The sequence below is a fragment of the Scomber scombrus genome, chromosome 2, assembly GCF_963691925.1.
Source record: "Scomber scombrus chromosome 2, fScoSco1.1, whole genome shotgun sequence".
Lineage (NCBI taxonomy): Eukaryota > Metazoa > Chordata > Actinopteri > Scombriformes > Scombridae > Scomber > Scomber scombrus.
In genome coordinates, this window is record NC_084971.1 from 27,685,211 (window position 1) to 27,712,981 (window position 27,771).

At 39.6% G+C, this 27,771-nt stretch overlaps 2 protein-coding genes across 2 annotated transcripts; both read right to left on the reverse strand.

Moving 5' to 3' along the window:
• Positions 1 to 1,528: 1,528 nt before the first annotated feature.
• On the reverse strand, positions 1,529 to 21,906 carry si:ch211-14k19.8 (uncharacterized). Its single transcript, XM_062426255.1, has 19 exons — positions 17,592 to 21,906; positions 17,396 to 17,475; positions 16,866 to 16,911; positions 15,699 to 15,832; positions 15,475 to 15,613; positions 15,299 to 15,379; positions 14,750 to 15,210; positions 14,551 to 14,644; positions 13,756 to 13,939; positions 10,177 to 10,560; positions 7,737 to 9,755; positions 7,561 to 7,649; positions 7,357 to 7,415; positions 6,779 to 6,942; positions 5,594 to 5,759; positions 5,224 to 5,415; positions 3,773 to 3,994; positions 1,789 to 1,948; positions 1,529 to 1,699 (listed from the first exon to the last, which is right to left on the reverse strand). Exons 1-19 carry the CDS (start codon positions 17,859 to 17,861, stop codon positions 1,625 to 1,627), a joined length of 5,019 nt encoding a protein of 1,672 aa, XP_062282239.1. The 5' UTR covers positions 17,862 to 21,906; the 3' UTR covers positions 1,529 to 1,624.
• Positions 21,907 to 22,566: 660 nt separating this feature from the next.
• LOC133986445 (perforin-1-like) lies at positions 22,567 to 26,124 on the reverse strand. The gene is made up of 5 exons (XM_062426265.1): positions 25,403 to 26,124; positions 24,115 to 24,248; positions 23,887 to 24,025; positions 23,712 to 23,792; positions 22,567 to 23,623 (listed from the first exon to the last, which is right to left on the reverse strand). The coding sequence occupies exons 1-5, from the start codon at positions 25,820 to 25,822 to the stop codon at positions 23,084 to 23,086; spliced, it is 1,314 nt and encodes a 437-aa protein (XP_062282249.1). The 5' UTR covers positions 25,823 to 26,124; the 3' UTR covers positions 22,567 to 23,083.
• Positions 26,125 to 27,771: the final 1,647 nt, after the last annotated feature.

The window sequence follows — 27,771 nt, forward strand, 5'->3', positions numbered from 1 at the left end:
AGAGGAAAACTTCAATCATTAGAAAACTTAAATTTAATCTTATTTTAATTCTTTATTGTGTTGTTTTAAACTTAAAACACTGTATTTTATTACTGAGGTGATTGATGTCATCTTAGAAACACACGAAACATGTCAGTGTTGTCATGTGCTGTATGCGAATGATTTAATGAACTGCAACATGGGCCAAAGACAACTTTCCACCCTGGAGGACAATAAAGTTATATTCTATAAAGCTTACTCCAGCCTCGACTGCCTTTAACTCTGGGTTACAAGATTTCATGTTGTTGCATTTGACTGAATCTTAAAGAATTATTTTGCTGGTTTGGATAACATGCTTTTTTGCTTTCTTGCCATCTCTAAATATGAAGCTACAGGTGGTTAGTTTAACTTAGCATAGAAACTGGAAACAGGAGGAAACAGCTAACCTGGGTCTGTCTGAAGGAACAAAATTCACCTTCCACCACCTCTAAAGCTCACTAAATGAACACATCATACTTTGTTTGTTTCAGTACATATCTTCACATAAACCCACAATATATAGACCTAATTTCTACACTTTTGTAAGTATAAAATCATTAGAAATGGACTGCTCTTATATGGCGCCTTTCTATCTTAACGGACTAAGTGCTTTACACTTAGTCTGCTCTCATTCACACATTCACACAAACACTCACACATGCAAGGCGTTGGCTTGACCATCAGGAACAACTTGAGTTTCAGTGTCTTGCTCAAGAACACTTCAACACTTGGACAGGAGGAGCCAGAATTACCAGCCTTGCAGTTAGTGGACTACATCCGCCCCACATGTCTTTACATTATTTTAAAAGTCATAAAATAATGACACATAACATTAATCAGTGACTCGTCTAGCTAACTGATTTGGTTACCTTTGGAGAAAGCCATGCTAGCTATTCCCCCGTGTCCAGTCTTTATACTAAAGTAGCTTCTGGTTGTAACTTCATATTCCCCATATATAGTACTGTGTATGTGTACATGCATGTTCCCTATACACATGTGATTGTGGTATTCATCATCTTATTTAGGCTCAGCAAAAAAAAAAGAAGTGTATTTCCCCAAAGTGTTGAAGTATTCCTTTAAGCACTCAGGCCTTCATTCACTGCACACTTGCATCTTCACCTCTCTTGTATTAATTTATAATTTTATTTGATTTATTATATTTTTATTGTAAAGCATTGTCTGAAGCACCTTTTTGTATGAAAGTGCTTTACAAGGAAACGTGCCTTGCTAAGCAATGGCCTCAGAGTGGAAAAACTCAGTAGGTTTAAATGCAAAAGGACTTTATTTTTTTTAAATTGCCAAAAAAATTGAATACATTTATTCTTCCCCTGAGTTTATTGAAGCATTACATAGGATCTGTGCCACAGACATTTAGACAGCCCCTATATCCTTTGTTGAAGTTGATATGTTTACAGTCTCCCATCAGAATGAGCACATCAGAAACAGATTGTAAAATCAAACTGGAAAACAACAATTCAACAAAATGATATACTGTAAACCTATACACATGTACACTTTTTAAATCTTTTTTAAATTTATTTACAACACAAGAAGATTTGACTGCAAATACCAGTGTCAGAACAGATTTAATCCTTCTTTATGCGCATCAAGCAGTCCAGCTCTTCCCCATGTCGACCAGCTCCATACCTTCACAGTAGGACCGTGGCCTCCTCACCCTCACCTGGTTTCACAGGGAAACAACACATCTTAAGCAACAAATACATATCTCTCCCATGTCTCTCTGTATCTAACACATAGACAGACACTCACTGTGGGTGTCCTGTGTGCGGCCAGTTGCTGCAGAAGTGGGAACGGCGTCCACTGAATGGGTTCAACAGGCCAGCTACAGACTGAAAGGTCACTGGCCTTACCAGAGTCCAGCACACCATCCCCCATGCTCATCTCGCTTCCCCTCCAACCATACTGGGAGCTGCAATGAATACAGAGACACAAGGGATTACATATGGGGCTTTACCATTATACAGTTCTAGCACTACTCGACTTGACTCGACTCTAATCGTTTTTTTTTGCTTTTCCATCAGGGATAGTACCTGGTACCTGGTACATTTTTGGTACCTGCTCTGGCGATGTTCAAAGTGAGCCGAGCCGATACTAAAATGTGACGTCAACAGACTGCCGGCCACTGATTGGTCAGAGAGTGTCGTCACTGGAAGAGTCATGAGCACGATGTCCCACACAAGAATCAAACCCGCCATTTTTAAATACCAGCAACAATAGTTACAGCGAGTTTCACGCGAGATAGGTTACACAAGCATTGTCTTTGTATGTCAGTATGAGTCAATATTTACAGATATACAAAATTATACTGGGAAACTAGAAAAGTTTAAAGTTAATGGTTAGGAGAGATCCAGAAATGCAGTTTTATTACTTATTTATTTATGTTTTATTTACTTTATTTATTTATACAGTTGTTGAAATGATTTACATTACATATTGTAACTACAATCGTCAAATTCAATCAATAACACATTAAGCTGACATATTATTATTTATACACAATTATTGCTTTAGTGTTTTGACCATACTTTTACTTATTTACCCTTTCACCTTTTCTTGAATTGCTTGTTTGGGTTAGATTTTTGGGATTGGAGCAATAAAGTATTCAATCCTACAGTTAAAGCAGCTCTAATCGATATTTATATACTAATACTGAATAAAATTACTTTGTATAAAAAAGTGTTGCTTGTCGTGACAAACCCACACAGACTAATCACCCAACTCAGCTTCATAGAGCTTTTTTTTTTTTTTTTTTGTTATTAGCACTTTTCAGCTCATGATTTGGTTTTATGGCCCACAACTTAACTGTTTACATTTTTGGTTCAGTGTCATTAACGTTGCGTTCAGATGCACTCAGATGCACTCAGATGGTTTTCAGCTAAAAAAGCTCTTAAAACCCACCACACACTACCTGCCCAGCGCTACATGGCATACAGACAAAGTTGGTGAGTAGTTGGTGAAGATAGTGGTCCATAATTAAAAGTAAAAAGTAAAAGTGTTCAAGTTCATGCGTGCAACTTTAAAGTGTTATCACTTTTTATGTTTGATATAAAAATTTCGATGGCCAAGTTGTCTATAGAACCCCAAATTAGGATGTCCTTGAAAATGAAATCATATTTGCATCCAACATTTGCATTAGAAGGCTGCTGTTGTTTACTATAGTCACTATCTTGAATTTTGTATTAAGGTAAGCAGGATCCTGGATGTTTGCACAGCAGTGACAAACAGACATAAAGGAATCAAACCTACCTATTTATATTATAATCATTTACTGTTGTCTACAGGCAGGTTCATTTGTGCTTTTAGCTTGCTTGTTTTTTTTTTGTTTTTTTTTATCTTGGTCAACCTTTTTTTGGTTATCTCTATTGGATGTTGCTTTATATGGTGTAACCTTTACAATATCAAATGTATTGGCACATATATTTGTTATATTGCATACATGTTGTAGTACGGACTTGGCGGTTTATGGCAACAAATTACATAAAATCTGATAACATTTTATATTTTAAATTTTTTGTGCATTGAGTATCCAAATAACTGTTTCTGACTTTCATTATTTTTCAGTATTATTTTAAGCTGCAAAAATTGCAAACGTTTTTCTTATCGACCAACAGGATGGGCGGAGGAACACAGATGTACTGACAGATATTTCTGCATGATTAATCACTGTGATCGGTCTGAATCTGTCAAGCAGTTCATGTTTGATATCTATATGTGTGTGTGTATATGTGTGTACCTGTGGGGATAAATTGTATTGATGTGTGCTCCATGGCTGGGGCAGGTGGAGGCCAGTGACAGCGTGTCATCGTGGTAACAGCAGGGGCGGTCGAGTGCTCGCAGGTGTAGTAACTCATCGGAACGTGTAAAAACAGGATTATCCAGTGAGTCTGCTGATCCTGGTAACGAACGCAACCAGAACCGGCCTGACAGCTCATCAAAATGGTTGAACCTGCGATAGCTGCACACACAACAAACTGCAATGTGAGATTAAATATTCATAGGATACAATATTTATTATACATGCTTCAATTTGATCTGGTTTTGAGTAATTTTCATATGTTTTAGCATTTTTATGCCTGTTTTGACAGTCTCACTGGAGCAAGATGAGCAAAAATCAACCAATAGAAGGGAGTTTTTACCAATAGAAGGGGAACTTTTACTTCATGTTGCCATTACATGGTGGCTTGTCATGTAAAATAACTTCAGTAAACTGCATACTGTTCTCTCCTGTTAAGCCTGCTAGAGAAAGTAAAGCTCTGATCTTAAGAACTTTCTCTAGACAGAAAGCTCACTCCCATCCATTTAAAAACAAATCTGGATTTAAGGCTTAGGTTTAAGAGTAATGTCATTTTGCCAAGAGACTACAGCAGAGCTTCCAGCCACAGTGTATATTTTGGCAGTCAGAGTGTGACACCTAGTGGAGATCACTTTTAGTACAATTTGTGTATGCAGTTGTTTTTTCACTTCGCTTTTTTCACAAAAATCCGTGATCTCATTTCTGCCTTCTGTGTTTTTTTTTTAGCATTAAGTTAAAATGGATCACTGCTGTTGTAGAGGCTGTCATTGTATCATTACTGTGCACTTTACACTTTACACATATTTTCTCAATCAGTGTGATACTTTAAGTGATGGAGTCCTGCATAAACACCTCTTTGCTGCCAGAGTTGTGGTTATTCCACAATAGAAATTTCTGTTTTTTTGCATATTTGTCAGTGCTTTTCTTGTGGGTTTGAAGTTGGGTGGGTGGGGGTTTGTTTGTACGTGTGTGTGTGTGTGTGTGTGTGTGTGTGTGTGTGGGTGGGTGTGTGTGTGTGTGTGGGAGGTGGGGGAGGACGGTGGAGCAGTTGGGAAAAGGTGATGTCATGTATTTTCAATTAGGATGCAACAACGTTTCAATCAAAATTATGATGGTAGTTACATGGCTGTTGGCTTATGTTTTTACTGTTAAACTCTAATATAATTCTAATATAATGTATGATAAGAACTATGGAGAAGATCTGAAACCAGGAGGGCCACTCAGAAGCCTATGGGTCACAAGTGGAGTCTACTGTCAGATTAACTTTCCACATTTTTAATACATTATCATCTAAACATCTAAGCATGTCAGTATATACATCAACATGAGTTTTTATGATCGCATTAAAAGTTCTGTGTGGGCTATATGTGTGTACATGATTGAGTGAGTACCTGCTCCGAGTCTGATCTACTTTGGCCTGGATCAGAATGGCTCGGTAGCGTCGCACTGCTGCAAAGGCTAGGACGCCAATGACGGTCACCATGATGAGTAAGATGGCAAGACATGCGCTCACGAGCCGTGCTCGAGTCATCCTGACATCGCACCTCTGACCCATGTACCAGAAGTCCTCTCCTACAAGGCAGCTAATAACACAAAGGAAAATATTGGATGGGCGGAGTAATACAAAATGAACATTCATGCCTGTGTGTGTGTGTGTGTGTGTGTGTGTGTGTGTGTGTGTGTGTGTGTGTGTGTGTGTGTGTGTGTGTGTGTGTGCGTGTGTGTGTGTGTGTGTGTGCATGTGCATGTGTATGTTCTCACCGGCAAACTGGAAGTTGGCCCGGATGGTGTGTACAGATGCCATGGTGGTGACAGTGGTCAAAGTGGCAGACAGAGGAACAGCTATAGTTGGCAGTGCCAGGCTGGGACACACATTTATAGCCTGCTGGGCACTGCAGTAACCAGTCGCACACATCACCCTGCAGACCTGGATGGGAGACACGTTAAAGGATGCAGCTGGTGTGATTCTACATTTTTGTTATTGTCAGAAAAACCTCATAAAAACCCCCTAAAACCAATATTATGGTTTTGACTTATCTTGTTTATCTATGGCACTCATTCTCACACCCATTAATACCTACATTACTACTATAAATCTTTAATAATAATTTCACTAAGTTAAGTTATTTCCTAAAACAGCTGGTCTCTGTCTTTTTTTAGTAAACATTACTCAAACAGGGGTGAATAGTGCTTTTGTTGGGGACTATTTTCAGTGATGTGATGTGTTTTTATTAGTCAATAGATGTGGACAACAGTGGAGGTGTATAGCACATAGGAATGCATGTCAACATTAAAACTAGCTGTAAAGATGACAAACAATGGGGCATGTTTGCTAGAAAATTAATAAAATAACTGAATGACTGTTTTGGAAGTCTGTTTAATGCTATTCAGTGACTGGGTTTACATGCAGTTTGCTGACTTCTGCTCATACAGTTTTATCTGATGAACCACAACCAAACAGTGTCACTACTGCCACGAATACGGTGCAGACAGAATACAACCGTCAATATGATTTTGTCCGTCAGCAAACTAAAAAAAAATGATGGTGATTTGACAACATCAGAACTGTGCCGGTCTGCATTTGTGCAGGGAATGAATGACAAACGCCAAAGTGAAAGGAGTAAGATGTTTACATGCCCACAGTAGCACGTGAGTAATACCTGAGTAAGCCAGGCATTTTAATGAGATTAGTCACATATTGGATTGTGAACATAACTGAGTCAATCTAACTGAGTTATGATGTTTACATGGATCTGCCTTTAACTGGGTTAATTGAGTAACCAGGTTAAGAGTGGAATTTTGAGAGTAGAAAAATGAGGGCAGAGTGATGGAGAACAATGTTTGACAAACATTCCTGTCCGGATCCCACTTAAACCCCTAGGCCACTTCAAATGTTAGGAATCTTAAGTCAGCTGTCTGTAGGCTGAAGTCTCAACTCAGTCTCACCTCCCAGCGTGATGTTGGTGATCTTGGATGATCTGAAGGTCCTCCCCTCACGAACAGCCTGAGCTAGTCCTGTTTGTTCCAACAGGGATGTGGGTCCTTTGTTGCTGAGCCACTGCAAAGCCCTGCTGGTTTTAAACTCCACCAAACTCTGCACTGCATGGCCACTGGAACAACAGCAGACATTTATTCACCATCTGTGCCTCTTTTCACACAAACCACTGGAACCTAGTCCTAATTTGTTCTAATGTATTACCATCCTGTTTAAGCCATTAAGATATGCATCCAGTTTTCAAATAATAATAAAAACCTTGTCTTTGAAAAACCTAAAAGGTTGTTTGACTGCTATTTTAATATTTTCTGACCATCTTGATGAAAAAATAATCCATTTGCTGCATGATAAAAAAAAAGATTGTCAACATGTTTCTCTTGCTGTGTCTCTTTTACGAAATACAAACAAAGATAGTGGATGGCAATAACATGTCATTGCTAATGGTGTATATATTTTTTCCCCCAATACATTATATTATAATATTAAACTGCACTGTATACCATCTATCCATCTCTCTAAACCACCTCACCTGCTCCAGACTCCCAGCAGCCTGATGAACCCTGAGGCTCTGAGTAGGTAGGGCTCCACCTTAAATGAACAGGGAAGTGATAATTGTGAAGCAGCTACTAAATAAAACCTAATATAGGTTTGTTCTATAGGTTTGTTCTATAATACAACACCATGCTTATTACAGTAGTGTGTGCATGCATACTAGTGTGTGTGTGTGTCTCACCCAGGCAGCCGTGTCTTCCTCCAAACCAGCAGTTAAAGCTGATCTGGACTCTTCCACAATAATCTGCAGCAGCAACTCAATTGACTCCACTGGACAAAATAAGCACATCATCCCTTTACAACAAACCTGAACAAACAACCTGTATATATAATTACAAACACAAACATATATAATACCTCTTATGGCTGCAGACTGGTCTGGCACAATGTAGAACTTGGGTGTCTGAGTAGTTGTAGAGCTCCAAGTGGGTGCAGAAGTCGAAGCAGATGGTGTGTGTGCAAAATTGCTCTCCTGGCTGGGATGCGGGGTCGTCCAGGATGGTGGTTGCGGTGGAGGTCCAGCTGTGGGAGTGTGTGCAGTTGTGCTGCTGGGGGACAACTGCCAAGACCCATCTTTTTTCTCTACTTCTACTTCTCCATCTCTATGTTCATAATCTGTGTTTTCTGTGGTGAACGAAGGCAGAGCAGCATGCGTGGTGGTTATATAGTTATGGGACTGTTTATGTGTAGCAGGGATAATAGTAGAGGAGGGAATAGGCAGGTTGTTGTGTTTTTGATGTGTGTGTGTAGATTTAGTTGATGTTTGTGTAGGTGTAGGTGTGGTTTCGGGGTTGACGAATGATGAGTGCACAGAGGATTCAGTAGCAGTGGAGCTGAAAGGCATGGGTGTATCGGGAAATGTAGTGTGTGTTTGGAGTGGGAGCCCAGGTGTCGGTGAGTGTATGGATGTACTGGATGGGAAAACAGGAGCAGGGGTCGGTGAATTTGCTGCGAAGGACTTGTGTGTGGGTGAGCTGTCATTTAACAGTGTCTGGGTGGTATCCAGTGTATTAGTTCCTGATTCAGCTAGGTCTTGGACGTCTCCCAATGTCACCGGTGCTCTGGGTGTGGAAGAAGAATCTGTGAAACCTGAAATCCAGTCATCGGCTTTGGTGATGTCAGGCAAGGAAGAGGAGACAGCAATTGTAGTGATCTTTGCATTAATAGCATTTCTTTGTGTTGCTGTTTGTGCGTCCGCTGTGCTTGGCTGTGTGAGTGGTGACAACGTGTAATGAGGTGGCGAGTGTGTGAAGCTCTCTTTGCTCTGTGGAGCATTTGTTTGAGTCTGTGAAGCTGAATCCAGTTCAGACATGAGAGTCTGAGACTTCACTGTGTTATCAAACTCTGCAGTGGATTCAAATGGCGCAGTTTGATTGGCAACATCTGATACAAATGAGTCGCTTTGACCACTGTTTGGATGAGATGATGCTGCTACCACAGTTCCAACGGCAGCGTCAAACTCTGGTATGTGGGAGGTGGATGAATGTGTCCTGCTGGGGCTCTCTGATGATGCAGTGGATTCAGTATCAGTGTGTGCACTGCTTGAGTCATCCCACTGAGGGGATTTTGAAGGGTCATGGGTGATGGCGGATGTCATATCAGAGTTAAGTCTGTCTGTGCTTCGCAGGCTCCTCCAGGCATGGGGCTGCTTCTCTACAGGTGACCCACTAACAGCTCCACTACGTGGGATTAGGATGGTATCACTCTCCCTAGTTGTCGGTGGAGATAGGTCAGGGACAGAGGAGGTGAGAGGAAGGACACTGGAGCTGGACACAGTGGAATGAGCTTGCGTAGTTGTATGTTTGTCTGTGTGTTTAGATGTCTGAGTATATTTACGCGTTTCTGTGCCAAGCATGGTGTTGGAGCTACTGGCTGTCGAATCTGTCAGCGTGTAAGCCATCTGGGTTTTAGGGGGCTCGTCGCTAGAGTTTGTTTCTGTGTTTTCTGTGTGAAAGAGTGTTTCTGTACTGAGTGTATGCTGTGTATGAAAATAGGGGTGTGTTCTCTCTTTGGCAGACATGGGACCATCAGTGAGGTGAGCAACCACAGATGTATCCGCTCTATTGTTTGGTGCTTCCTCAGGAAGAGAGAGAGTTTCCCTATCAGCTCTCCCAGCCACAGTGTGTCCCGGCAGGGGTGAGGTGGGGTGCAGCAGACCCTGGTCCCGAGAGGAGGGACCAGACACAGATTGAGGCCCAGAGCTCCACTTCAGACCTTCATTAAGGCGACCTCTGCCCCATTCTGTCCCTCTCACCATCTCTTGGTCAACAGGAGCAGCACTTGTAAAGCTGGTTCCTGTCTGAGACCAGCGTACAAGGTCTTGATCTGAATGTGGGCTGGTCTGGTCCTCCGAGGAATTCCTCACGTCTTCCTGAACTGGAGGACCAGGAACAAACACAAAAACAGAGAGGGACAGGGTGAGGAGAGACATAGTGGAAACCACTACAACATAACATCTCTCTCTCTGCCACACCACAGTGAATGTGATAAGTACTTTCCTATTGACAGATTTACAGCTCCCAGTAAGTTCCAAACAATATATTTCCACAGTTTGTTTCCAAAGTTTCATGCCATGAAACCAAAGTAACCATAGCAGTCTTCTTCAAAATACTTTCACCACAACACTTCTTATATATCCTTGAAAGCAACAACATGAGACATAGGCAAAAACAGCTCTAAAACAAGACCAATCCAAATGTTATTACTACTATTAGATCAAACTCTCATGATCAGGGTACACATGCAGGCAAGTGAAACTCAATAAATCAACCTGGGTAACTGAGTAGCAGTTTCTCACCATAATAGGACAGCTGAACTGCATTTGAAGAGTGTCCTGTTCCTGTCCAAGTGAGGGTGGCTTTGTTTGTGTAACAGCCTGAGAGCAGGGCAATCCCCCCGCTCTCCAAGACCTGATCTTCCTCATTCCAAACACAGCGCACTGATATGCTTGAACCAATTTCCAACGACACTAACTTTAAAAGTACTGTGCGACCCAAAGGTATATCAAACATCCAAGTGCAAATTGAAACTGGAAGGGTTTCGTCAGTCTGGTGGTTCACTGGGTCGATCCTGTTGGTGTGAGTAAAAGGTCCTGGTGGGGTGAGATTGATGTGACCAGCGGCCTCCTGGTCCAGGTTGACATTCCCACTACACTGGTGGTGTGACAAAGCCAATGTTTTATCTGGGAAAGAAAAAAAGATCCTTATAAGAAAGGGAATGAATCTTAGACACCTGTGAGAAATTATGTGGTGTAAAACAAGTTTAATAATTTAGAGGGGTTATATTGGTTCCCAGTCTTGTTTGTGGATTTTGACTCTTCAACCACTCATCATAGATTATGGACGAGTTGTGGGCAGTTCAAAATAAAAAGGTATTTTTCATTCTCATATCATATAAGGCTGCAACTAATGATTATTTCCACTGTCAATTAATCTGTTCATTATTTTCATTTATGGTTAAAATGTCAGAAAATAGTGAATAATGTTGATCACTGTTTCCAAGAGCTCAAGGTGACATCTTCAAATGTCTTGTTTTGTCCCGAAAAACAGTCAATAATCAAATATATTCAATGTATTGTCCTTAAATACTAAAGAAACCAGAAATATTTATATTTGAGAAGCTGGATAAATGGAATTTGGACATTTTTACTTAAAAAAAAAAAAGACGGCTGATCGATTCTCAAAATAGTTGCCTATTCATCTAATAATTGACACCTAACCAATGAACTGACTAATCATTGCAGCTCTAGTTTTTATGTGGTTACATTTGTCTACCTTTGAGCTGAGTCAAAGAGGTATTTCTGTTACTATGAGACAGACTTCTTGAATCTTGAAAGCAGTGGTTCTCAGCCCTTTTTGGACTTTTGATATTTTCAAATTAATCAAAGTCTAGATGAAACCCCTCATTACAGGTTATAGATATGACTTTTATTCTCACATCATCTCATGTGAAGGATTGCAGAAGCACAAAAAGGTGTCGAAATCCAGCTTTTGAGAAAAATAAACAAAACTTCGATGAAATTGAGAAATAAATAAACCTAATTTTCTGTAACAGACCCTTTTCTACTTCTTTCTAATTACTCTAATCATCTGATGAATCCATGTTGGGAACCAATGGACAATCAGTCTATTGACAAGAGAGAAGCACCAATGTAACCGTATAACTTAATTTATAAGTAGCAGATAATGACATTTACAGCAGTTTCAGCTGAAAAGATGGTCCAAATACAAAGTTCAGTGACTATAAAACTGATATATAATGGCATCTATAGCAGTTTTCAAGGTACCAGCTATGACTGACAGACTTCCTTACCTGTTGTGATAATAAAAAGCAACAGACAGGCGTGGAGCTGCATTTCCAATCCTGAGACATTTCAGTGTCGAAGACCGTATAAATCCCAAATCCATACAGATTGTTCAGATCTTCAGTATTTGTGCGTTATGGTGGGGACGAGCAAACCGCGCATAACGAAAATGGGTCTCCAGTCTTCCTGCGGACAGTCTCCAACGACGCGGTCAGGCGTCAGAAACTTTCCTTCTCCATCATTTCCTCCTAACGGAAACCTCTGCGCTGTCAGGGGCGCTGCGTCGCGGAGTCACCTAAATTAGATACACGTGTGTCAGTCAGTGTGTCCTGTGAAGAGGGCTGGACAGAGACTGGACAGAGAGACGGTGTAGCGGGGGAGAGAGGCTCATAACGCCTACAGGCTGTTCCGTGCGGTTTGGATCAATTGGCATTTCCAAAAATGAGAGGAAGGAATCCAGTGGTCACGGCAGGAGCTGGTTTTTACGCAGCGCATAAACGCTACACAGGAAACCTTTACCACAGGAGGCACGAAGACATGAGGGCGGGGGCAGTTCATTAGCACTTTTACATGTGTACCCCACTGTGTGTCAGACAGGCAGTGTTGAAAACCAAAGGCACTACCTGGTACTTCAAACAAGATGGGCTCGTTTTTGCTCAACATCACTGTCATTTGGCACCATAAGGTCATTTGTAGAGCTGTATTTACACTTTTTGGCCACATAGGGGCAGAAGGGCTCCAAAGCAACCCTCATTCTACTTGGCAACTCATAGGATTCACAATGTTTCAAGACTGCTTTAAAAATAGTAAAATACCCAAATGGACTTGCTGTATGTTGACCATTAGAAGATCCATTCAATGCGCTTATAACTTGGGGACCAAAATCCACAGTCCTCCTCCTGTGCAAAAAAATATTTAAACATTTAAATGAAGTTTTACATGAAGCTTCAGCTGTCCAAATGAGTCAAATCAAGTACATATCTTTTCAACGTTGTTTCTAATATTTTGTCCACCCCATTAACTTTGAGCAACACTTTTCAATGCACTCCAGTACACCACAAGCACCCACTATGACCTCAATAATGAACATTAAACAGAATTATTACCCTTCCTAACAATGTCAACAAAAACTGAAAATGTGAGAGTTTCTTTAAAGTAGAATTTATGGCAGATCGGTTGTATTGGATTGAATTAGATTGCACAGGTTTTCCCAATGAAATGGCCAGTGAGTGTAAGTATTAATATTAACTTGTACTAACGTTCATTTATTAATGGTGAGCAACTTGAATTCATGGCACATCCTGCTTTGTCTCATGCATTAAGTCATAGTTATACATCACTACAGTATGTGTTTTTAACCCTCAGTATGAAGTTTCAGCAGAGTTGATTAATTGAGCTTTATAGAAACTATTTACATGGTTTACAAGCCTTTATTAGCACATAAATGTCACACAAAAATGTACAGATGTTATGACCCCAAGCAGACAGAAGAAACAAGATGTAAACACATTGTCAGTGATAATTAAATGGGACTTGGTGTTACAATCCTTGAATAGTCAGTACTTTACTTGCCAGTATAGAGTCGATCTTGAATATGACCACCAGATGGAGCCACAATTCAGTGGCACATTGTGCAACATCTTCTCTTTCAAAACGGGCAAAATCACTCCTTGGTGCCAGTAATTGCATAAAATGAATCAAAAAAGTACACAATTTTGACATATAATTTCAGAAAATAATCAACAGCTACTGTATAAGACAAGCTGAAAGTCTGGGATTTAAAATGGGAATACAAAGGAATACTATCCATCCCAAATTATCTTTTCATATATGGTTTGATACATTAAATTAAAAAAAAACATACAATGCTGATTATCCATTTATTAATCAAAGACTTATACCTCTAATGTAAAAAGGAAACTGAATAGTGTGACAGTCATTTTATTTATACTCTGTGTATTTTTTATTGGATTTCAGGACAGTAAATATCTGATATCACACTTAATTAAAGTAATATTTGCATAGAATACCCAAAATGCATTTTTCACTATGGAATTGGTGTGTATTGGTTGCATCTGTTCCCAGTCAGGTGACGGTCGCAGGTCAGAGTGTACGCTACCTCGAAGCCACCTCTACTGGTTGAGCAGCTGAAACTATATGTCCCCTGGCTCAGGTATCTCACACATGATCCCAGACGGTCATCACTGAACCAGTCATCATCCCAGACCTCAACCCTCAGACCCAATTGAGTGTCCACCTTTATTAAAAAAGATAGTGGAAGTTAAACCAAATAAATCACACAGTCAGTTTGGTCAAATTTATATACGTTTTCCAAAATGCTTGTTAATAGTTGCCTTTTTTAAATGATGCCCAACTGAGTGATATGTGTTGGAATATAAAAATATAGTTTATGACAGCATGTAGAAAGTGGTCTCCAAAAAGCAGCTACAATAACTGTTAGACAGGGTTTTTGATAATGTATTTCAATTTTGAGGAGCACAGCCTTTATAGTAAGCATTCTTATAAATCCCATTTTAAATTGCTTTTGACTACGAAATGACTCAGAACAGTCGACAAAGTATCACTAGTCGCCTGCTTAAAGAAATAGTTTGACATTTTGGAAAATGTCCAATTTGCTTTTTTACAGCGTTATATTAAAGATTTATACTTTTCTCATGCCTGTACAGTAACACAATCTGCCTACCTGGACCTCTAAAACTCACTAAGTACAAAGTCAGGTGAGCTGTTTTTTGTACAGACATGAGAGTGGTATCAATCTTCTCATCTAACTCTTGACAAGAAAGCAAATAAGCATATTTCCCATTACGTTTTGAAGCTGTATTTGGGATTGAAGTGATTAGTATTGACCTTTCCCAGATCGTAGCGAGCATTCCAGCGAGGGTTGTTTGATCTCATCACATGGGTCCTGCGGTAGATGGAACCGTACCACATCTTGGCATACCTACAAGTTGGAAAAAAGAAAAGCAAACAACTGTGTCAATGTTTGTGTTTGATGCATCATGTTTATTGTGCCTTCTCTCTGGACCTTGTCTTGTTATCTACGTACCCCTCAGTTGTGCTCCAATAGTCTCCTCTCAGATTCCAGGCTCGGACAATGGTCACCACCAGTGTTCCTCTCGAGGCCTGTTGAGGGCAGGATGGTTGTCTGGTTGAGATCCTGATGCTGTTGTCTTGTAAGTACTGCTCTGTGGCAGCCTTCAGTCCACTGCTTCTTGACGAGTATGGCACCAGCTCATACATTGGTCTTAGGGAATACCGGACAACATCAGGGTGGTCTTTGAGGGTTTTCAGCCAATTACGATAGCCCAGGGAGTCATTACGGAGGAGAGAAAACTCACCCACCCAGCCGGTGCCTCCTACCACCTCTGTGTAATGTTTGTGGAGACCAGAGCTGTATAAGCTTGAGACACCCCGGTTCTGTAGGATTATGTTGCAGTACATTTTGCTAGCAGGCAGTATGGACTTCCCCAGGCCTACATTGACACCCAGTGATAAGCAGTCGTGTGCCTATATGACAGGAGGGGATATAAGATGTTATTTTTGGTACAGAGTGTATATTTGCTTACTGCCTTCAATAGATGTGTGCTGCAAATACCTGCTGTGTGGACAGACCATTCAACCTGGACAAACAGGTACGTGTAGCTGTGACTCGCCTGTATCGCCCCCCAAGATACACCTGAAATGGCACAAAATATTGTTTAATTTTATACATAATATTGTATAATTTATTCCTGTGAAACAAGTAAATAATAGTTGTGCATGTGTTTAAACCTGGCGGATATAATGTGTTCCGTAGGTCTCTATAATCCGTCTGTACTGGGCCCTTGTTGAATAGTTGTAGTAAGCAGGCAGTGTCACCAAATCAATGCGGAACGCGTCGGTGAGGAGTGGTCTGCTTGACATACGGTAACTAAACAAAAAAGACAGCATGGTAAATGACCTGTGAATGCAAAGTTATCTGACATTCTGTGGGGCTGCAGGAGTTTTTACATTACCTGTAATGGCTACATGTGGCTCTGTGTGTGCTGAAGGTGTAGTGGTCCTCTCTGCTTCTGGCTGTGGCAAAGTTATACGCAGTGGAACGTGTTCCCCCCACCTCCAGGCCGACATTATTAAAATCTAGTCCCACCTGATAATAAAGGAGATCATGAGCTGCTTCATGCCCCAATGTAATGAGCACAAAACAGGCTTATTTTTCCAAATATGATCTCCTGGTCCTTTAATTACGAGACCTCACACAAACATTTTAATGGGTACCACTGCTATATGGCTTCAGGGATGGCAACGTCAGTTGGTATTCTATCACTTTGGTCCACACGTAAATGTCTTCTTAACTACTGGATTTTTTGGTCATTCGTGGTTTCTCACATTATCTCATAGGGTGAATCCTAATGACTTTGATGATCCCCTAACTTTTCCACCATGAGGTTGACATTTGTGTTTTAGAATGAAATGTCTTGAAAACTTTTGGATGGATCACCATAATCTGGTCAAGATGTTCATGTTCAGGATGAACTATAAACACTTTGGTGATCCATAAACTTTAGGTCTAGCCTCATCAGGTCAGCATTTGCATTTTTCTAATACTTTGGTTCAGGACCAGCAACCTGCAATACTAATGACATTTCTATCATCTACAGATGTACTTTGCATGCTTACACGCTAACAAATATGTGTATAATGGTAAACATACCTGCGTGACATAGCCATATTAACATTATGAGCATATTAAAATGCTCAAGTTTGCATTTAGCTCCATTTAGCACCACTATGCCTAACCACAGCCTCACAAAGCCGCTGGCATGACTGTAGACTAATAGTCTTATTTGGATTTTTGGTGCATTAAGCAACACAAAAAAGGCACTATGTTTAAGAGAAAAAGTACTTCCAAGTAAATTTGTGACTGACCTTTGAAATATAGATTGAAAACATTTATGAGACAAATCATTCAAAAGTAATAATCCCACATTAATATACTTGTTTTCACATCATCACTATGCAAGTCCAGGATCTGTAGGCTAAGATTTAAGGAGTTAAGTTTACTAAAAGTGCAAAAATACAAGTTTCACTGTTAGTCATCCTAAAAAAAAATATATGTACTGTATAAAGTTAATAATAGTACAGTGCATTTCTTTCAACAGTAGCTATGAAATGTTTCCTACCTTCCAGTCATTGCTGTCCTGGTAGGTGTAATTTCTAATCAGTGAGCTGTGGGAACATAAAATACTCAACATGAAAACTATTTAATTTCCAAAAAATATTTTCCAATTTTTCCAGCTGATATTATAAAAAGAAATTATAAGACACTTTATATCAATTAATTTTGTTTATGGAGTCAATTAAAGATAAGAAAGAGACTGACTATGTAAATCTGTGTAACAAGATACTGCTTTGAATTATCAATGCTTATGAAAGGGGAATGATTTTACATGTGTTTGTTCATTTTCTTCAGCGTCTGTGACCTTTCACCACGCTCTCCTAAAGCTGACACAGAAAACGTTTGATCTTGTGATGTAAAATCAGTCTGTCCCAGCCCCTTTTACATTAAGAATTTTGATGCCAGCAATTTGATGCCAAAACTTTTTGTCCAACCACTATTTCAAACTTTAGTTATCTTGTTTTTTACTGCACTGATCAGTCTTGGTGCACTGGACTACAACACTGTCAGCAATTATTCTATATCACTGAATACCTGATGGAGGTGTGTCTGCTGCTGTACAGATGAACATTGCAGCGGCTGAATGGTCGCCAGTCCACTGCAGAGACTGGAAGCTGAAAATGAGAGTGAAGAAAATCTCAATAACATACTAATAATATGTTTGTGCCAACATGTTAAAGTCTTTGCAGCGTGTGTAATTCTGTGTTTGTGCCTTTCTGATATAAATTACTTTCTGCAGCCTGTTGCCTTGAAGGGGGTTGGAGCAGAGAGTACAGGTTCCATTTGGAGCGAGGAAGGTCCTCATGTCAACCATGTCGGCTCCTTTTCGCTGCAAGGTGACCACATCAAAGCCCTCTCCCACCAGGTTGTAGCCTGGTACAAAAGGAGCAGACTGACACTGGCTGCTGGTGCCAATCTGACAGGAGAGGACAAGGGAGTGGTACGAGAGGAAGAAGAGGAGGCTCAGCCAAAGACGTGGTAAAGTTGAAAATGAGGGCATGGCTGGAGGCAAAGAGACACTGACAGACAGAGAGAGAAAAAGAAAACCAGTGAGTGTAATTTCAACTTACGTAACTGTGAAAGTTATTGTTCAGTTAAAAACTGCAAACCGGCTTTGTGATTATTTCCATTTGAACTTTCACCATCCTGTATGGGAATGAAACTGCCAGTTCCCCGTTTAATTGAATCTGCTGTGTATTTAGTTTGCTTGGATATCTTACAAGATTTCTCAGTCAAACCAAAAATACAAATGATAAGCTGAAGTGTTTGATAGCTAAAAAGGGTCATAGAAGCAACGTTTAATTACTAATTTTCCTCACCTTTTCCATTCACTGTTATACTCTGGAAGTCTTTAAATTGTCTATCCCTCTCTATTTAACTGCATATTTTTAAAAAAGGCTTTTTTTCCCTCGATTCATCATCATCAGTATTTATCATCATGGTCTGTTCAGCAAATGTAAAAAGTAAATAATTGAATAATGTGACTGTAAGGCAGCACACATGTCACAAGGATATCTCAAAACATTGATAAATAAACCTTTTTTTCCCTGTTTATTCAGTTCATATGTATATCTCTCCTTCGTTCTTGCTTTCTTTGTTTTCTCTTACTGTAAGAATGCTAGAAGTATGAATATTATAAGCAAATGTACATCTACTTTGTGCATTCTTGTAATAAAATCTAAAACAAAACACAGCAATAAAACAAGAACAAACAAACAAACAAACAAACAAACAAACAAACAAACAAACAAACAAACAAACAACCCCTCTCCCAAAAAAACAAAATCATACAACACCTTTTTATCATTCATTAAATAAGATAACCTGTTCAGGCCTCTGCAGGGTTTCTCAGTGAATCCTTCAAGTAGTTTGGAGATGAGGAGTGTCTCAGTTAAGGCTGCAGAGACACTGTCAAGTCTGCAGGTTGTTCTTTTTCAAAAGTGTTTTAAAGCACCAACCCATCAACAGAACAGCCTTCAAAAATACACGTATCCTAAACATCTTACGTATTAACCAGCTTTGTTTCTGCTTGTGTTGACAGATGGCTCAGGTTTGACTTTCAGGAATTCTATTTCACTTTCACTTACTTACTTGAAAGGACAGAAGAATAAAACAGGTTGTGCGCCATATTTCTTGTCACACAAAATCACTCTTGTGTTGATTCTCTCACATTTCTTCTGATGCAATATGCATATGACTGCTTGTCTGACTGAGTTAAGACCTCAAGTGTTTTCATGGAGATAAAATGAAAATCCTGACCCTGTATACGGTTCTTATTGGTTTTCATATATGCAGCACATCCTACCCTTTAAGAGCATGTATTTAACCCAACAGCAAAAGGTGGACTGTGAGTTATTTACTTAACTTAGCAGAAGTTAAATTTTATGGAACATCTTTGTGGTTGGGAGTTTTAAGAACACGCAGGTTTTTGATGCCCTTTGAGGACCATTGACATTTTCATTGATTAAAGAGAGAAGATACACCTATCCAAACTATCTCGCCCATTAACCAGCTATGTTTCTGTAACAGGTAGTCACAGTCTGCTCTCCTCCTTACTTGCTGTTCTGGTATTTTTCCATTTACCCCACCTTTGCGTCACTCTGCCAGTCAGCCACACCCATCTCATCAGCCTACTCTGTTCAACTGGGCACTCAAGTGCTCCACATCAGCAATCAAGCCGGTATATTTACTTCTCCTGCCTCCTCACTCTTTGCCAGATTGTTCTTTACGCTTCACATGCAAGATTCTCCAGCACTCATCCTTGAACTGATCTCCCGTTGCTGAACCTGCCAGCCTCTGATCTTTGTCTCGTTGTCTTGTCGTTGTCCTGGGAAATGCCACAGCCTTCTGTTCCTGACCACGAGTTCTGCCTCATTACTTCTTGAAGAAGCTGCGCTATGCAGAGATTGCAGCAGAAGCAAAGCAATGTGGCTGGAACACAAAAGTCTATCCCATTGAAGTGGGATGCAAAGGATTTGTGGCTTTGACTACCATCAGACTGTTGAAAGAACTTGGAAACCACGGTCAGGCTCTATAGCAGATTATCAAATCACTCTCGGAGGTGACTGAAAGAAACAGCCAGTGGATCTGGATCAAGTGGAATGACCCATGCTGGTCCCCCACTACAGTATAACTTACTTTAGAACTTTCACCTTGTGAATTTTAGGGACGGTTGGGCATGGGACATATGCTGAGGGCTGATCATCCTTCAGCGGGTTGCCCTTGTGGAGGTAGTGTTGAAAGGCCGAAACACCCAGTGATGCAAGGATACACCGCTGATCATGTGTCCTGATCACAGTCCTGAAATTCTACCCAGGCCAAGATACACCTCCTACATAACCCGCACAGGTACTTTATCTGCCACTCTCACCAACAAGTGGAAGTGCTCATCAGTCATTGGCACAAGGGACAGTTTTAATATCTCGTCCTGTATTTTTGATTCCCAATGAAACCCAGACACCCCTCTCCCCAGCAACGCTCATCAGTTCCTCCTCTGGCATCCCAAAGTTTTCCCTGGCCAGGGGAGATGGGGAATCCCTCTAGTGTGTGTTGGGTCTGCTCCCTCGTCTCATCCCAGTTGGATGCATCCACAACACCTCAAAATGGAGGTATCCTGACCAGGTACCCAAACCACCTCAGCTGGTGCCCGTAGGTGGGTGTTGGAACGTAGACGGTAAACTGAGAGCTTTGCCTTCAGGCTTAGCTCTTTTTCACCAAAACGGTGAAGTGCAACACCTGCATCACTGCTGATGTTGCACCAATCCGTCTGTTCATCATTTGAGTGATTTTGTTTATTCTGTATTTCTTCTTCTTTTAATACCACACATTCATACTAGATTGGCTGCGCTCATAACACAGTCTAATATGCATGGCTCTGATCCAAAACGCCCTTTTCTATAACTGGAAGCCAGAGAATATGGTGGCATATAATCTGATGTATAAAATAATATCAACAGCCATAAATTGTGAGTATTAACTAATCACATTAAGTGACCTTTTTATTTATTAATGGGGAGCAATTTGAATTCATGTCACACCCTGCTTTGTTTCATGCGTTAAGTCATTGTTGCATGCATACTGTAGCTTGTGTTATTTTTTAACACTCATTATGAAGTTCAGCAGTGTTGATTAATGGAGCTTTAAAGAAACAATTTGCATGGTTTACAAGCCTTTATTAGCACAAGAAAGTCACACAAATGTACTGATTTTGTGGCCCCAAGCAGACAGAAGGAACATGATGTAAACATTGTCATTGATAAAAGGAATTCATTAATGTTACAATCCTTGAATAGTCAGTACTTAACTTGCCAGCATAGTGTCGATTTTGGATATGACCACCAGATGGAGCCACAATTCAGTTCAGTTTCAAATTGTGAAAAATTTTCTTTCAAAACAGTCAAATTCACAAACTCCTTGGTGCCAGTAATTACATATAATGAATGAAAAAAGTACACAATTTTGACATAGAAAATAATCAACAGCTACTGTATATGACAAATGAAAAGTCTTATCTAAATGTGACCCCGACACCAAAGTTTAAAATGGGAATACGAAGGAATACTATCCATCCCACACAATCTTTTCATATATGGTTTCATACATTCAATTTAAAAAACAAAACATACAAAAAACATACAATGCTGATTATCCATTTATTAATCAAACATTTTTACCTCTAATGTATAAAAGGAGACTGAATAGTGTGACAGTCATTTTACTTAATCTGTGTATTATAGTACCACACACCTGTCTAATTTATTGAATTTAAATAAAGGAAATATCTGATATCACACTTGATTAAAGAAAAGCCAGCAATATTTGCATAGAATACCCAGAATGCATATCTCACTATGGAGTTGGTTTGTATTTGTCACACCTGTTCCCGGTCAGGTGACGGTCGCAGGTCAGAGTGTATACAATCTCAACGCCACCTCTCTTGGCTGGGCAGGTGAATCTGTGTGTCCCCTGGCTCAGGTACCTCACACATGATCCCAGACGGTCGTCCCTGCCCCAGTCTTCATCCCACACCTCGATCCTCAGACCAGGGTGAGTGTCCACCTTTATTAAAAAAGATAGTGGAAGTTAAACCAAATTAATATTCAAAAATGATCCATCACTCAGTCAGTTTAGTCAAATTTGTATGCGTTTTCCAAAATGCTTGTTAATGGTTGCCTTTTTAAATGATGACAAAATGAGTGCTATGTGTCTGATGTTCAACAACTATTAGGGTTAGGGTTATTTCTTTAGTTACACTCGTCCACTTGGTTGGTTGTTGTTCACAGCTAATCATATAAAACCACAGCAGACAACTAAAGTATCATAAGCAGCAATATAAAAAGTAGTTTATGACAACATGTATGGCCTCCACAAAGAGAAGCACCTCCAATAACCATTAGAAAGGGTTTTTGATAGTTTTTGTTTTGCCTAAAGTTTTTTTTAATTTTTTTTCCCACATACAGTACCAGTCAAAAGTTTGGACACACCTTCCCATTCACATCAATGAGAAAGTGTGTCCAAACTTTTGACTGGTACTGTACATCACAAAGGTAATATTACTTATTACATACTTTAAGTAATTTATTTCTAAAAAGAACCCCAATGATAATGTAATTCAACACTTAGGAGCACATAATTTATAGTTAGCATTCTTGTAAATCTCATTTTAACCTGTTTTGACTACATAATGACTCATAACAGTAGAAAAGGTATCAACGTTGACTGGTTAAAAAAAATTGTTTTTCGTTTTGGAAAATGTCTTTTTTGCAGCGTTAGATTAAAGATTTATACTGTTCTCATATCTGTACAATGAAATATGCCTACCTGCACCTCTAAAACTCACTAAGGACAAAGTCAGGTGAGCTGTTTGTTGTACAGACATGAGAGTGGTATCAATATCCTCATCTAACTCTTGACAAGAGCACAAATTATCATATTTACCATTATGTCAAATTATTCCTTTAAAAATTCCTTTAGACCTCAGCTGTTTTTGGGATTGAAGTGATATGCTTTGCTCTCTGATGTAGACTCTTAAATTAATCTGTAAAGAGAAGATTAGTATCGACCTTGCCCAGATAGTAGCGAGCGTTCCAGCGAGGGTAGTTTGACCTGATCACACGGGTCTTGCGGTAGATGGAACCGTACCACATCTTGACATACCTACAAGTTGGGAAAAACACAGAAAAGCAAACAACTGTGTCAATGTTTGTGTTTGATGCATCATGTTTATTGTGCCTTCTCTCTGGATCTTCTCTTGTTGTCTACGCACCCCTCAGTCTTGCCCCAAAAATCTCCTTTCAGACGCCAGGCTCGGACAATGGTCACCACCAGTGTTCCTCTCCAGGCCTGTTTAGGGCAGCATTGGTTATCCAGGTTGGGGATACTGTAGCCACAGTATGGTTGTCTGGTTGAGCTCCTGATGCTGTTGTCTTTTAAGTACTGCTCTGTGGCAGCCTTCAGTCCGATCCTTTTTGACCAGTATGGCACCAGCTCATACATTGGTCTTAGAGAATACCGGACAACATCAGGGTGGTCCTTGAGGGTTTTCAGCCAATTACGATAGCCCAGGGAGTCATCACGGAGGAGAGAAAACTCACCCACCCAGCCAGTGCCTCCTACCACCTCTGTATAATGTTGGTGGAGACCAGAGCTGTATAAGCTAGAGACACCCTGGTTCTGTAGGATCTTGGTGCAGAACTTTTTGCTAGCAGGCAGTTTGAATTTTCCCAGGCCTACATTTACACCCAGTGATAAGCAGTCGTGTGCCTATATGACAGGAGGGGATATAAGATGTTATTTTTGGTACAGAGTGTATATTTGCTTACTGCCTTCAATAGATGTGTCCTGCAAATACCTGCTGTGAGGACAGACCATTCAACCTGGACAAACAGGTACGTGTAGCTGTGACTCGCCTGTATCGCCCCCCAAGATACACCTGAAATGACACACAAAATATGTCATTTTATACATAACGTTGTATAATTTATTCCTGTGAAATAAGTAAATAAAAGTGATGCATGTGTTTAAACCTGGCGGATATAATGTGTTCCGTAGGTCTCTATGATCCGTCTGTACTGGGCCCTTGTTGAATAGCTGTAGTAAGCAGGAAGTCTCTCCAAATCCCTGCCGAACTCAGAGCTGAGGGGCGGTTTGGTCGACACACGGTAACTAAACACAAAAAAGACAGCAGAGTAAATGACCTGTGTATGCAAACTTACCTGATGTTGTGTGGAGCTGCGGGGGTCTTCATACATTACCTGTAATGGCTACATGTGGCTCTGTGTGTGCTGAAGGTGTAACGGTCCTCTCTGCTTCTGGCTGTGGCAAAGTTATACGCAGTGGAACGTGTTCCCCCCACCTCCAGGCCGACATTATTAAAATCTAGTCCCACCTGATAATAAAGGAGATCATGAGCTGCTTCATGCCCCAATGTAATGAGCACAAAACAGGCTTATTTTTCCAAATATAATCTCCTGGTCCTTTTTAAAAAACCAAACCAAAGTCTATGCAAAGAAAATTAAAACTCCATGGCTACAGATCATTCTCTTTGAGAGAAAAAAGTACTTTCAAGTGAATTGGCCTTTGAAATACAACAGAAAACATTTATGGGACAGATAATTGAAAAGTAATAATCTTGCATTAATATAATTGTTTTCACATAAAATGTTGGAGGCATTATGCAAGTCCTGGATCCAGGCTAAGCATTAAGGAGTTTAATTCACCAGAAGTGCAAAAATATAAATATCACTATAAGTCAGGCTAAAAAATGTATGCATTCTCTATATAATTAATAATAGTACAGTGCATTTATCTCAACAGTAGCCGTTTCCTACCTTCCAGTCACTGCTGTCCTGGTAGGTGTATGTTCTAACCAGTGAGCTGTGGACAGATAAAATACCGAACATGAAAACTATTTAATTTCCAAAAAACATTTCACAATTTTTCCAACAGACAATATAAAAAGAAATTAGTGGAGAATTCACATCAATCAATTAAAGACAATTAAAGATAAGAAAGAGACTGACTGTATAAATATGTGTTACAAGATACTACATTGAATTATCAATGCTTGTTTAAGGGGAATGTGTTTGTACATTTCAAACAATTATGATGAATACCTGATGGAGGTGTGTATGCTGCTGTACAGATGAACATTGCAGCGGCTGAATGGGCGCCAGTCCACTGCTGAGACTGGAAGCTGAAAATGATAGTGAGGGAAAATCTCTGGTAACATACTATTAATACATGGTCGGTCGCCCATAAAGTTGGAATAATTTTGTTTTCAGACACATTTCTCTTTTTATTTTCTATTTATACACATCAGTAATCACCTTTGACCAGGTATAATGAGATGGATCAATACAATTTTGAGAATATATACACTTTATCTATCAAGAATACATCACATTGTCACAATCATTTCATGGAAAGAGGTAAAAAATATTTTATTCCAACTTTATTGGCGACCCTGTATGTTTGTGCAGACCTGTTAAAGTTGCTGCAGAATGTGTAATTCTATATTTGTGCCTTTCTGATTTAAATTACTTTCTGCAGCTTGTTGCCTTGAAGGGGGTTGGAGCAGAGAGTACAGGTTCCATTTGGAGCGAGGAAGGTCCGAACATCAACCATGTAGGCTCCTTTTCTCCGTGAGGTGACCACATCAAAGCCCTCTCCCACCAGGTTGTAGCCTGGTACAAAAGGAGCAGACTGACACTGGCTGCTGGTGCCAATCTGACAGGAGAGGACAAGGGAGTGGTACGAGAGGAAGAGGAGGAGGCTCAGCCAAACATGTGGTAGGGTTGAAAATGAGGGCATGGCTGGAGGCAAAGAGACACTGACAGACAGAGAGAGAAAAAGGAAATCAATGAGTGTCATTTCAATTGTTACATACCTGTGAATGAAGTTCATGTTCAGATAAAAACTGCAAACAGGCTTTGTGATTATTTCCATGTGAACTTTCATCATCCTGTATGGGAATGAAACTGTCAGTTCCCCGTTTAATTGAATCTGATTTGTATTTAGTTTGCTTGGATATCTTACAAGATTTCTCAGTCAAACCGAAAATACAAATGATAAGCTGAAGTGTTTGATATCTAAAAAGTGTCATAGTAGCAACGTTTAATTACTAATTCTCCTCGTCTTTTCCATTCACTGTTATACTCTGGAAGTCTTTAAATTGTCTATCCCTCTCTATTTAACTGCATATTTTTTTAAAAGGCTGTTTTTTCTTCGATTATAGTAGTATACAGTATATATGTATATCTCTCTTTCTTTGTTGTTTTCCGTGTTTTCTCTTATTGTAAGAATAAAAGTATGAATATTATAAGCAAATGTACATTTACTTTGTGCATTATTGCAATAAAGTCTAAAACAAGTAAAAACAAATAACAAAAAAACAGCATACAAACCAAAAAAAAAAAAAAAATGAAAAGGTCCATTACATTTTAATTATCTATATTATTCATTAATAATTCATTACCTGTTCAGGCCTCAGCAGGGTTTCTCACTGAATCCTTCAAGTAAGATGGAGATGTTTGTGTCAGCTGAGGATGCAGAGACACTATCAAGTCTGCAGGTAACTGTTTTTATACAATTCATGTTAAATAGGAAGTAGTTCTTGAGATGGCATTAGTACAGAAAAGGTTATTAGACAACAGGACAAACCACATATAACAGTTCAGAGAAATTGGCTGCAAAAATCCTTCCTTCCGGTTAACCTCTGAAAGTGTGTGTGGGTGTGTGTGTGTGAGTGTTTGTGTGTCCCAGCGGTTGTTTCTTTTATAATATAATGTATCCTCTGACCAACATTGACACGCATTTGGCTTGTGCTGCAGCTTCTTGGAGCTTTAAGCAGCAGCCTCACTGTGAATCTCTGCATGCTGCTTTTTCTAGTCTTCACAGTCACTGAACACATACTAAAGTTACGAGCCAACATGTTTGCTTGTACATATAACTTTCGACACCTACTGTAAAGATAAGATTGTATGATAGATCATTGGTTATAATTCCCTAAATGTTTCTTATTACACACTTTAAGAGTGTTGCCAGACCGGAAGAAATCAGGAAATATCAACTTTCTGTCTCTCCTGCTCATGACTATTATAATATTACTCTTATTCACATCATATTCAATGTCAAAATCTATCCCATATCACGAGGTGATCGTCAATAGCTGTTGAAGACCAACACTACATGGACTAAAAATCACCCTTTTCCACATCTGTATAACTGCACTGACATATCATCCATATAAATGTTAAAACGAAAAGGAGAAAAAATACTGCCCTGTCTAACATCAGTATTAGTTTTTTGTGTGCGTTTTTCATCTTTTCTATCTTTTTTTTGTAACTCCAGCCTTATAATGTTAAACAATTTCTTTAAAAAAGAGAGATTATGGCGAGAAAACTTTGAACTTTCCGCATTTCGATATATTTTTTTTCAGACTAGGAAAACCTGTTAACCTCTTTATTTCCTTGTTTATATAGCACATATGTGTATGTGTGACTCCTAAACGTATTTGTCTCTTTCCTTGTTTTCTCTTTCTGGAAGAATGCAAGAAGTGTGAATATTATAACCAAATCTACTTAGTGCATTCTTGCAATGAAGTCAAAAACAAAAAAAAATTAAATAACACAAAAAAATCAAAAAACATCAAACACCGTTTTTGTGTAATATAGGTGAAAATGTTGTATTATCTATATTATTCATTAAACAAGATTACCTGTTCAGGCCTCAGGGTTTCTCAGTGAATCCTTCAAGTAGGATGGAGATGAGTGTGTCAGCTGAGGATGCAGAGACACTGTCAAGTCTGCAGGTAACTGTGTTTTTATACACTTCATGTTGAATAGGAAGTAATTCTTGAGATGGCATGAGTACAAAAAAGGTTATTAGACAACAGGACAAACCACATATTA